Here is a 12,597-nt window from a genome sequence, read left to right on the forward strand (position 1 = left end):
ATCTCTTTAATGTTTATCATTCAAAATAAGCCTTTATATTTTATACATGTAGGTATTGCTAAAGAGCACATACAAAGACATATCCACATGTATCATTTTTAAACTTTATATAAATGCCATCACACCACATTCTTCACCACACATCACATTTGGGAGACTAATTCACTTTGATATACAAAGCTACCATTCAGTTACTGTTTACTGCTGGATAGGATGGGTGGCTTTTTATTGCTGGAACATGTCAATGCATTTATCAACCTTTCCGCCAATGAATGATGAGGATGTTTCTAGTTTTTCACTCGCTATACCAACTAATGTAGGTTGTACTCCATTGGTGAGTAACTAGCTTTTCTGTCTGCTGTTAATATCTTATCTTCGACTTTGGTGTTCTACAGGTTTATTCTGCTGCATTAAGGCATGAGTTTCTTCTACCTTTCCTGCTTAGAATTCATTATACTTCCGAGATTTAAGGATGTATGTCATTTATCAATTCTGGAAATTTCTCAACTTCTATCTCCTTAGATATTGCCTTGTTCTCATTTTTTCTATTGTCTTCTTTTAAATTTCTTTCAGATGTATGTTAGAACTTCTCATCTTGTTTGTTCCATTTACCTATTGTTATGTAAGAAACAGCTCTAACACTTAGTAACCACCACCAATCTGTGGTGCAGCCACTCACAAGGCAGAGCAGAGACGGACTATTTGTTCCACGACATCTGGCACCTCAGCTGTGAATACTCAAACAACTAGAAGTGACCCAAAGAACTAGGACTGGCTTCTCCATCAGGTTTGGGATTCCTCAAAATATCGTAGCCACGGGGTAGCTGGATTTCTTTCCAGTCAGCTCACTATTCCAAAAACAATTATTCCGGCAAGGCAGAAGCTATGTAGTCTTTTATGACTTAGCCTCTGAATTTACAGAATATGACTTATGTATGCCACACTCTTGATTCAACAGCACAGATTCCATCTCAGGATAGGAGTAGCATCAAAAAATCTGCAGTCCTTAATAAAAGGGCCACAGCATCCTACATAGTTTAACCTTTTTTCATATTTTCTAAATCTTTTGTCTTTATTCATTACATTTTAAGTCAATTTTCAGGTTTTTAAAAATCATTTGCTAATTCTCTCTTAAATGTGTCCAATCTAATGTTTAAGCCATGCATTAAATTCTTAATGCAAAGATTAAAATTTCATTCTTAGAAATCTATTTGGTTCTTTTTTAAGACTACTTAGTTTTTTGTTTGTTTGTTTTAACAGCATCTTATTCTTTTATCATGTTTTAGATGCAAATTTTACTTCTTAAATGTCTGAAACATACCCATTTTATATCCTACAATTAGTAATTCCATTTCTCAAGTTACTGGGAACCAATTCAATTGCTTATTATTTCTGCTTGACTCCAGCACACAGTTCCATATTATTTGGGGTTGTAAACTTATGTTTTAGGAAATTTTATCCATGCGGAGAACTAAGCCTAAATTAAGTTTATTCCTCCAGAGAAGAACTGTTTGTTCTGCCAGGACAAATTACCTTGTCATTTCCCTTTACTGATGAGTGGATTTTTTTTTTTTTAATTTTACCCTTTTATTGAAGGTATAACTCATCAAAAATTCTCAGCTTTATATGGTGGTTTTAATTCTAAATCCCCTCTTGTATAGGCCCCAAGTCCTGTTCCCAGTAGTGATGCAGCTGGTAAAACTCAAGCCTTTTGGTTAGTGAGACTGACAAATGCCCTCAAGGCAGGTGCAGTATCAGTATCTGCTTGAGGCTCTGGTTTTTAGTTTTCTCTTTATTTTCATCCCCAAGGGACCTCTTACTCTGTAACAAGGTCAGCACTACATTTAAAAGAAAGTTTATTACATTATATCCCAGATCTTCTAACTGCTCTGTACTGGAAAAATTTCCAGACATTTTAGCTTTCAACCATGCCAGAAATCAAAGTCCCTTCATTTTATTTTTATGGGGTCATTTCTAATATTTTTCTTCCCCATTTCCTTTGACCTAGAACCTACAAATTTGTCACACATTATGTGAAATCCTTTTACTTCATCAGACCAGATTAAAAAGGTGATATAACTTAGTATTTTTTAAATCGCCAATCCTCCAATTGAAAATCAAATAAAAAGATGGTAACTTTGTATTAAAATAATTTGTCTTTAAAAGCTTGTTGAGTTTACATTTAGTATAGTTCAACCATACTTTTGCATCATTTACGAAATTACAAGAGTTCACTAAAACTCAAAGAATAACATTTTCTGGCATTTAAGATAAATTTTAATTATTTTAAATTTAATAAATCATACTGCAAGATTAATACTCCACCTTTCACTTGTAAAACACTATTTCATAGTTGACAAGTAGCCGTACCAAAAGGCAGAAGGTAATATGACATTTGGAGACGTCTTTTCTGCACAACATCTAGTCCTCATACCAGATCCTCACATGTGCTCAGCAGCAATGCACTAGTTAAGGTTTGTTAAAGCAACTAATCGGATAAATCGTGCATGTTACATTGGCAGAATAATACATCTTTCAAATAGCAAATGAGATTTTTTTACTTTCTAAATGACCTAGGGCAGCTTGCTATGCATGTATAAACAAACGTGACCATACGTTGTGATCATCTGCTGAATATGCTATGTTTCAATTAAAAGGGAAGAATTTCCACTTTCTAGGTATTTTATTTTACATCCTTTTATTTTGGATATTTAGATGTATTGGTTAAAATATTCACCAGCTTTTCATATTTTTACATTCATATAAATTACCTGAATTTTCTTTTCATAAAAAAAAAAGTGTCACAAAAGTGACTTTTTAAACAAAACTGGCAAAATTGCTTTTTCTGGTTCAAGAATGCCTTAAAATCTCATGTAAATTCCCCAAAGTTGGGCAAAAGAGACGGTGTGCTGTGTAGACCACAAAGCTCTAGTAGGAATAGGGCTTTTAAATGAGGATTTTACTGGAAATTATTTTCACCAATTCTGACCTTAAACAATATGTAATTAATGATCCGTGAAAGAGTAACAATCACTGTGTTTTCTTTGATTCAAAAGCTACAGATATTAGTTATAATGGCTTAGATGAGCAAATTGTAAATCACTCCTATTGCCAGAGTCTGGACAGCTGAATATATATATTAGGTAGTAAGCCCTAGGATATGAAGCAGCACTGTGTATAAAATCAGCACACTGTGAGTTACATTAACAAGTCAGATGCAGAATAAGCTGCAGACCTGCTACTGATCAATTATGCCCCAAGCAGAGCAATCAAGGAGTGCTATCTTTGAAAGTAAGCCTGTTGACCCAAAAGAATGAGAAACAACACCCACAGTGATTTTACTCCTTCTAATCTATCTGATAACGCTAACAAAATGTGTCAGCTGGAATAAGCCATGTAATATAAACACACAGGGAAGGAGAAGTGGGGCCCCACAAAGCCAGGAGTAAAAGAAGAGGAGAGATGACAATCAAAAGAGTCACAGGGCTCAGAAAATCAAGGTGGGTAGGGTGGTCTTTCAAAGGAACTCTCATACTTTTTCCCCCTTTCATAGAACGACAAAGTCTCTGCAAGATCAGAGCACCAACTCGTTGAAAGAAAAGCATTTCACGGCGCTCAGCGCAGAGGGGAGATCCACGCATCCTTTTGCCATCTGTGGACCAACTCCTTTCCTTCAAAAAGCATTGAGAAAATAACAATGTGCTCCAGGACCCAGCAGGTGTAGCTTCTGAATCATTTTGATGGAAAGCCTCAGACCCTATGAGGTGGTGAAAAAGTCTGATCATAAATACCACTTGTACATGCCACAGAGCTAGGCAAGGAAATCGTAACGTACGCGTGAGAAAGGTGGCTTGTGAAGCTGCTCGGAGTATGCTCCTCTTTCATAGCGCCACCCATGGATACCAGAGTGTTTCTTTAGTAAACATTATGTGAACCCAGTAGTGCATGGATTCTCACAAGTAGGGCAAAATGGTTGATGCATGTATTGTAAGAATTTGTCTCTGTGCCTCAATTTTCTCATCTACAAAATGAAGATACTAACAATGCCTGCCTCATAGGTCCTAAGTTTTAGTAATAAGAACTAAATCAATATATGTAAAGTGATTAAAACAGTGCTAGATTTATACCATTCCATAGTTCTTAGCTATCCTAACAGCATTATTAGCTTTATCATGCTTAACAGGCTTGTTTTCCTGATTTCTATATCAGTTATCCAAATTGTCAATGTTTCTATTTTTTATGAGTTTCCATCTCAATAATTTGGCTATAACATTCCTCCTAGATAGTAAATGGCAATGTGTTACAGGAACCTATTTAAAAATAAACAATAGAAAAAAGAAAAAAAATAATGAAATAGAATACTCTAAAATGGTAACAAAAGAAATTAGGTCAAATTTCATCAGGTTAGTAAAATTTTTCATTATACAGATGATACAGATTGTTTCTATTGTATACAGTTGAATACAGCACCCAGTATATCACTTCTTTTGAATAAAGTTACACACCTGTCTACTTCCCATGTACCAGACTTTTCTTTTCAACAGTTTATTTTGAAGTAACTGTGCACTTAAAGAAGAGTTGCAAAGACAATATACCTTCCACCTATTTCCCCTTATTTAACCATGGTGCAATTACCAAAACTAAAGAGTTCACGCTGGTATAATATTATATAGACTTTATTCTGATTTCCCCAGTTCTTCCACGAATGTCCTCTTTCTGTCCCAGGATCTGATCCTCAATGTTTTGTTGCATTTAGTTGTCCTGTCTTAGTCTCTTCCAATCTATGATGGTTCCTTGGTCTTTGTCTTTCATGATTTTAAAACTTTTGGGAGTATACTTGCTAGTTATTTTGTTTCTTTGGTGTTGTCCGGGATGAGTGTGTGGCTGTGGATTTGGGGGAGGAATACCATGGAGGTGAAGTGCTCTTCTCATTTCATCACATCAGGGGATATGTGGTGTCAACATGCCTCATTACTTGTGCTGTCAACTTTGATCTTCAGCAAGGTGGTGTCTATCAAGTTTCCCTACTGTAAAGTTACTTTTTCCCTTTCCAGACACTCTGGCTGTTAGAAGTGGGTCACTATGTCCAGTGTACACTGTAAGGCAGGGGAAATGGCTTCACCTTCTTCTGGAGGGAGGAGTATCAAAGAATTTGTGGATTTACATTAAAACTATCACAGTCATTAATAAATACTTCGGGACAGATACTTTGAGGCTATACAAATATCCTGTTTCTCTAATTAGGTTTTTTCAAAAGCCATTTTTACATATATCATTTTCTTTGCCCTTCACAAGAATTCCTTATCTTATGAATAGATAAACTGAGCCTGAAAAACATTGACTCAGCTCACTATGAGAAAAGGGTAAAGTAAATTCTGAAGTTCATGGGAAGATTGTAAATCCACATGGCAGTGCTAATTCTGTTGCTCGGTATCAGCGTTGGTAGATTTCACCGTCCAAACAGAAATGGGGGCCAAATAGGCACACCCACTTACTCAGATTAACTCCCTTTACTGCAGAGTAAATTTAAATAGAAAACAAAGAAGAGGGCTGGGCTAGGAGACAATTAAGTGTTTGATACTTGAGCTATGTGTGCACAAAATCACCATTCTTCTTCTAAATTGAGACTTATTCCCTGACCTAAAAAGAATGTCTACTTGATTCTCTTTTCCTAAAAAATAAACTAGACTCTGAACTACCTGACCAGTTCTTCAAAGTCATCTGAATCCCACTAGGGGATAGAGTTTAGGCTGAAGCCTAAGATACAGCTGCAGATAAACCTATTTTCTAACTGTTGAATCACACTTCACTCTAAACATCTTTAGTTAATACCGTCCAGACCTGAAAGTTCATAATGTTTAAATTCTAAAAAACAAAAAAGCCTACATAGAATATTTTGCATACTTTTAGGTAATATTTATAACGCACTTTTCCATTTATTTCCTCATTCCATCCTTTCAACCATAATTTGAGATAAACAGAAAAAAAACACCTCATTTCTGTTTTACAGATGAGACTTCTAAGGTTTTAAGTAGCTTACTGGCAGCATTCGAACTTGAAACTAGACAGACGTATATTATGCTGTAAATCTACATTTGCTCTACACTGATGGGTATTCATTCTTTCTATTTATGTCTGAACTGGCCTGAGCATACTTGGATGTATCAGATCATTACCTTTAGACAAAATGCTTTTTGGAGACTATGTCAGAGCTACTGACACTTTTTAAAATCACATTTTTTCGAATCACAGGACACAGGTTCATCTGATAAAAAATAGAGAAAAAAACTAAAAAGTAGGGAAAACAACACCATGGGATAACTACGTTATTTGTTAATATTACTTCTTAGTAATATTTTACACAGTTAAGATCATATTGTGTCTATAATCACAGATCACAAAAACTTGAAACACAGGTCCAAAAGGACCTATGTTTATGCTAATAAAGGCTCTTCATGGACATTTATTAGTGTTTACCACTAACAAAAATGGCCAACAGCTATATGATGCTTACATGCCAGGCACTGTTCGAAGGGCTTCACACATATGAACATAGTCTTCATATCAGCCCTATACGGTAGGTATTATGATCTCCATTTTATAGGAAACCCACTTAATGGCTATATAATAGAACACTATTTGAAAACACCATAATTTACTTAGCCTTCCCACTATTTCCTGACATTTAGGTTGTTCACGATTTATAAAACTATCATGAATATGGCTAATGTTATGTTCTGGCCCTGCAGGTATTATTAACATAAATGTATGCTGGTTTGGCTGGAACTGTGAATTAAATAAACTAAAAAGTGAAGCACAGTCTTTTTATTAGGCATTGCTGAGTAAGTGGTACCAAAAAAAAAAAAAAAAACAAACACAGGTAATAAAAAGCAAGCAGTCTTTATATTTTCAAATATCTTGGACTGCCTGTAATATTGGATGTAAGTCTCCTGGCCAGAAACCCACTGAATCACATTTTTTGCCTGAATAACAGTCATTATTGTTGATGTCATGATAATGACATGATTCCCCTCCAAGACCATAATATCTGGTGCTGTGGTTTAGGGAAAGGAAATTGTGACAGGGCGAAGGAAAATCGCTCGTGTATGATCAGTCAATAAACAGCCAGCTGGATCAGAAAAACCACCTGGGTTAACTATTTTGTTTGGGCAGACCACATTGCCTTTCTATTTTAAAACTAAATAAAACGCTCTCAAGTTGTTCAGAAATGTTTCTCTGCACTACAGTGGGGAGCCCTAAGTCCATACGCTAACAATACTGAACGCAATCTAAGGCCCAGTGAATGGGGAAACCTGCCTTGCTACTGCCAGTCTAGAATTGTTTATAGGAAAAAGCAGTTGTCCTGTTTTGTCATAAATGCAGACTTTTTTTTTCCACTATAGATACAGAGAGAACATTTCTTTTTTAAATTAAGAAAAAAAAAATGCTCTACTTCGAAGCAAGTTTCCATCATTCAAAAAGAGATCTGGTGCCAAAACGCCCTTTACCTCCTCTATTTACATGAGAAACATGGCAGAAAGAGACTTCATGCTCTCCACTATCTAATTTCTCTAAGCTACAGCCATTGATTCTTTGTAAGTTTATTTATTCAAAACAACAGCACAAACAATTCTTTTTTCTTGGGTCAGCAGCTTACTGAATTAACATCAATCATCAAAGGAGACGGGGCTGAAAGGAAGATGGAAGCCCATTTTCTCAGAGATTGATTTTTTAAAGCCCAAACACGCAGGCAGAAGCAGGAGACTGTTTCCCTCTGAAGGGTTCAGCTTGAAAGTCACAGCTAAAAACTGGGCACTCACAGTACTGACCAGGTTCACCGAAATCTTAAAGCATTCTTTTTAATCACTCATATTTCTTTGTTTTGATGGCTTGTGTGAGTGGATGACTTCACTCTATAAAGCCCACCTGAATACCTTAAAACAAGGGGAGGGGAGCTTCCAAAGGGAGGCAGATCAATGCTGATGTTTATTATAATGCTTTTCTAATGGCTTTCTCTACTGTCTTTACTTACTTTGATGTATTTAAAGTGGGAAAAGGTCATCAAAGGCCTCTTTGATTAGAGGCTTAAATGTATTTAAATACCCATCTTTGGCATGTTTTAAAGGTGATTTGTTGTGTAGGTCCCAGCAAAATTATTCTTTGAAAACCTTGATTTGTTTCTTGCTAGGAATTCGGCTCAATTATTTTTCCTTGCAAGGTTGGGGTGGAGAGCGCTTGCCTGAAAATGAAAAAGTCAGAAGGGTCAGTATTCCTGAGACTAAGAACTGAGAAAAGTAATTGGTTTATATCCATTTTACACCCTGTCGTGTCGGGGGACTGTGTTTCCTTCCTGTAGCTTTTCTGGAGATTAACGTAAGGTGAGGAATGCATTAGACCAAGCATGTGTACACTACTGGCCTCCTATTTCAGTCGAATGTGCTATACTCTTTATTTGGGATACTTTTAAACATTTGCCCTATTGGTAAATCAATTTTAGGAGAAAATGTGAGATTTTTCAGTCTTGGGTACAAGTAAATAAAGAAAGATGAAAGAAAGGTCCCATATGCCTGAGCTGGTTGGCAGAAAGGACCCTGTGTTATCACTGTTTTTTCTCAAATTGAGACAAAATTTATTTCAGTTAAGAACTTGATATCAAAGCCATCAATCACCCTCTTGTCTGAGAATGAAGCGGGAACATCCATTTGTTTGACAGATGTAAAACAAGTATTTTTAGCCTTTAGTTCACAGGGATCATGCTGAGGAATAAAAGTGGTTCCTTGGAAGGGAGAAATAAATTAAGTCATTAAATCAATATGAAGGACTTTTACCTAATTTTCAAAAAACTCACTACTTACCGATGAGATATGATTTGTTCACCATTCTAAACTTTCTATTCACTCCCACACTTAGATCATAGACAAATTAGTAAACTAATGTTGTAAGGCAAATATTACCTACGACCATTTTAGAGTCAACATTCTACAGGATGTTGCGCAGTGAGAAAATGCAAAATCTAGGAGAAAAAACGGCCTGCCACAAGTTAATGGCTGGTAATTTCAACTGGTTATAAAGCATTATAGTTAATATAATGTCCATGCCATTCTATGGGGATTAGGTGGAACCCAAGTGAAGCTAAAAATACTCCCCAGGACCAGCTCCTGGGCACAATACAGTGACTCAGCAGGAGAGGTGGGAACTTCAGGCCACAGGCTCTGCTCTGAGTGGCTGTGGGGTGGCCAATCTACAACGAGAAGAAATCTCAGAAGCCCTCAGAGACGGGGAAGGAGAACTTGAAGACAGCATTGTTAACAAAACTGCTCTGAGACAAAGTAAGCTGAAAAGCAGGATTTGGAATAAAGGTGGTGAAGGGAAGAAAAGGCTTTGGAAAATTCTGAAAATAAAATTTCCTAAATGGTGCACTCACTTCCACGACGATGGGCCATCTCCAAAAGAACAACTGATGGGAGAGAAGCTTAAGACTTGCAGGACAGTAGGTGAAAACATGGACTGCTTGTCCAAGGTTGGGCGCATAGGGAGAAATACTCTAAGGCAAGGGCCTAAGTTCATGTGTAATAGATACGAAGCACTTTCAACAAAACAGAAGTCTTGAGATAGGTTTTAAACACATAAAGAATAACCAAAAAATATAAAAATAGAACATTCAAGTGAAAGAAGTAACTTGAGATCAACCAGTGGGGAAGAGAGTGGGTAAAAACCATCAAGAGTTTGTTCTGGAGACACAATGTGGAGACTTAAAAGGGGGAAAAAAATAAAAGGAGAATGAGAACAGGTGTGTGACTAAATTTATGACCTCCAAAAATATTTTATTTTTTTCAAAATTAACCTAACCTTGAGAAATCAGCTACTTTAATAAAGGGGTCAGCATGAGGGAAACAGTTGGGAGTAAATTGCATTAAATTATTTCCTTGTGAGTGAACACACAGTGTAATAAGCTGTGAAGAGTGTAATTCTGTACTAACATCGTGTTTTGCAAGCAAAGTGGGAAATTGAGAATTACTGAACCTTGCTTAAGTTCTTATCCAAACAAGTGTTTCAATTAGTTAAATAAGATTTCATCTAGTTTTAGAACTGGAGTTGGTCGGTGGAATAAAGCAGTCCATCTATGGTGCTGCAAAATGGACCATCAAATTTGTTATTCATAGGATTAAATCTAACCAAAGAAAGCTATTTGTATTTATACAGAAGTATTATTTAGCAATATTATCTTCTAGGTTAATCCACGTATACATGACAGCTTTACTGAAATATAACTTTGATACCATTGTTTACCCTGTTTTTAAGGTTATGCTTAACTTGAGCAAAACAGGAGAAAACAGAGCCTTATTAAAAACAGTTTATGAAAGTTTAAGAGTATAATTAGAGTGATGCATTTTTAAGCCCAGTATACTACTGAATACATAATAGGACAGTAAATAAACATTCTAATCCACTAAGTGATAAGTGCTCTCTAAGAAATATCTATCTAGTAATGAAATAAAATATACAATATCTTTTTGTTAAAACTAACAAGGAAAAAAAAAAAAAAAAACCCCAAAGCATTCTATTTTGATGCTATTTACCAGAAAGGGAAGGATTTAAGAGTGACTGCTTCTTTGGGTGGCTTTGCAGTGGGGAAAGGAAAGGAGATTTCATTTATGTTTGTAACCATCAAGGTGCTGAGCACAGTTTTTTGCAATTAAATACTTGCTAAATTAAAGAATAAAGGAAACTGACAAACAGAAAGAAAGCAAAAGCCAAAATAAAAAACCAGAAAAAAGCAAACTTCAAAACACAAGCCTGTAATTCCAAATTGAAGCTCTGGAATTGTATCCTCATGGTTGGTAACTTGGATGACAGTCAGCTTTTGTTTGTTTGTTTGTTTGTTTGTTTTTTAAGTTGCATGCAATACACCTGACATCTGAGGATTTCTACTATGTATCTCTTGCAGAGAGATCAGTATGGAGCTGACAAAGACGGAAGTGTCTAATGATGAAATCATGGAACACATCTAGCCCAGTAAATCACCTAGATAGAGTTCTCTAAACCATGGATTTGGTAGAAGGTTTGTGGAATGACAAAGACATGGGGATTTGTCATCTGTTCCTATAAACAGCAACACATCTTAACTATAAGAAAGATGTCAATAAGAATCTTGTCATTCTTTCCTCGAGAACTCAAAAATAAGAAATAAGGGAAATACCTAAAATTATGAAACCAGTTAGTTTTATGTCATGCATAGGAAATAAGGAGTTCAAATAAAACAGAATAATACTCTGTAAGGATAAGACGGGTGTTATTCAGTATAAACAAGAACAGCCATCACCATCAAGGAGGCAAGAACTCCAGACCTTGGAGATTCATCGCTTTGATCTCATTTGCTGTCTCTGTCTCTCTCTCTCACACACATGTATACTGTATTTTTGTACCAGTAAATGATAATTTTATATGACTTTTTGAAAAGCTTTCTATAAAAAGTTGAAGAACTTCCTACTGCAAATAAAAGGACATAATCTTAGACAATCTTCTCACTAGCAAAAATTATCTGGAAAATAAATAGTTCAAAGATCTGCATGCTTGGGTATTACACAGATATCTAATACCTGTTCATTACTGTCAATACTTAATGAAGAGAGAAAAGATTGCCTTGGGAAAAAGAAGGTGGTAGTTAATAAATGCCTTAAGGAAAACTAATGAATCATAGGAAGTATGGTACCCTCTCCTCCACTTTGTATAGATCAAATCCCATCATGAATGCTACGTTCAGTCCTGTTCCTACACGTGAAAAGAGGCAATACACTACTAAAGAAGAACCAAAGAAGGGAAACCCAACTACTTAGAAGAAAGAACTGTTGAAATTAGGACTATTCAGCCTAGACATTATGCTCATGTGACTATTATATTTAATGGTGGTCACAAAGGGATTAGATCTACGGTGCTCTTCAAAATACATATACTACATATTTTGCTTATTTAAAAAATAAAATGTCGAGCACATTCTACATGTAATGTACTCTGCTGTGCTAGGTGAAGTACATGATACAAAGGTGATGAGACAAGAATCCTGTTCTCATAGAGCATACAGTCTAGAAAGGAAATTAAGACCTAGCGTCAGAGGATGAGTGCCATCGAGTATCTGGAGCAAGTACCTGGTGTATAACAGGCACTCAATAAAATTTTTTGAATGAATAAATGATTGCAACTCTCATCCCACTGATCTTGTGACCCTCTGCTTGACTGAGTTGCATTAGCGCATCTGTCTAACTCGGGTTCTTCAGCACAGCTGCAGACTCATGGAGTAGGCAACCTTCCCAAATGCTGCAATTCTTTATTCGTGAGCCAAGTATAGATACTGCACAAGGCAAACCGTCAACTGCCAGAGAAGAGAACCAAGCAGCGCTCTGTGAATTCAGAGGTTGAAGAAATCAGAAGTAAAAATTACAGGAAGGCAGATTTCATCTAAATCTATAAAAGAAACAAGAATCGGGCTCTTAGCTTCCCAAATCAAAATTGTGCTTTCTGAAACCTCTCATCAGAGGGTTATTTTATACTGTTCCCCACTCTTATTCTGTTATCTGGAAACACAGGCCAGGGCTGTTT

The 12,597-nt window shown here is 36.1% G+C and overlaps 1 protein-coding gene across 4 annotated transcripts in view; it reads right to left on the reverse strand.

Moving 5' to 3' along the window:
• The window catches only part of EXOC4 (exocyst complex component 4), a 702,098-nt gene that overhangs the window by 337,033 nt on the left and 352,468 nt on the right, over positions 1 to 12,597 (reverse strand). The window contains exon 11 of one of the 4 annotated variants that reach the window (XM_064487346.1): positions 8,170 to 8,239. The exons of the other annotated variants lie outside the window; for them this stretch is intronic. Within the exon in view, the coding sequence (XP_064343416.1) occupies positions 8,185 to 8,239 (55 nt within the window). The 3' untranslated portion in view covers positions 8,170 to 8,184. Of the gene's footprint in view, positions 1 to 8,169; positions 8,240 to 12,597 lie in introns of those variants that run through there. 4 annotated transcript variants of the gene reach the window in all.

This window comes from Camelus dromedarius, chromosome 7 (assembly GCF_036321535.1).
Source record: "Camelus dromedarius isolate mCamDro1 chromosome 7, mCamDro1.pat, whole genome shotgun sequence".
Taxonomy (NCBI): Eukaryota; Metazoa; Chordata; class Mammalia; order Artiodactyla; family Camelidae; genus Camelus; species Camelus dromedarius.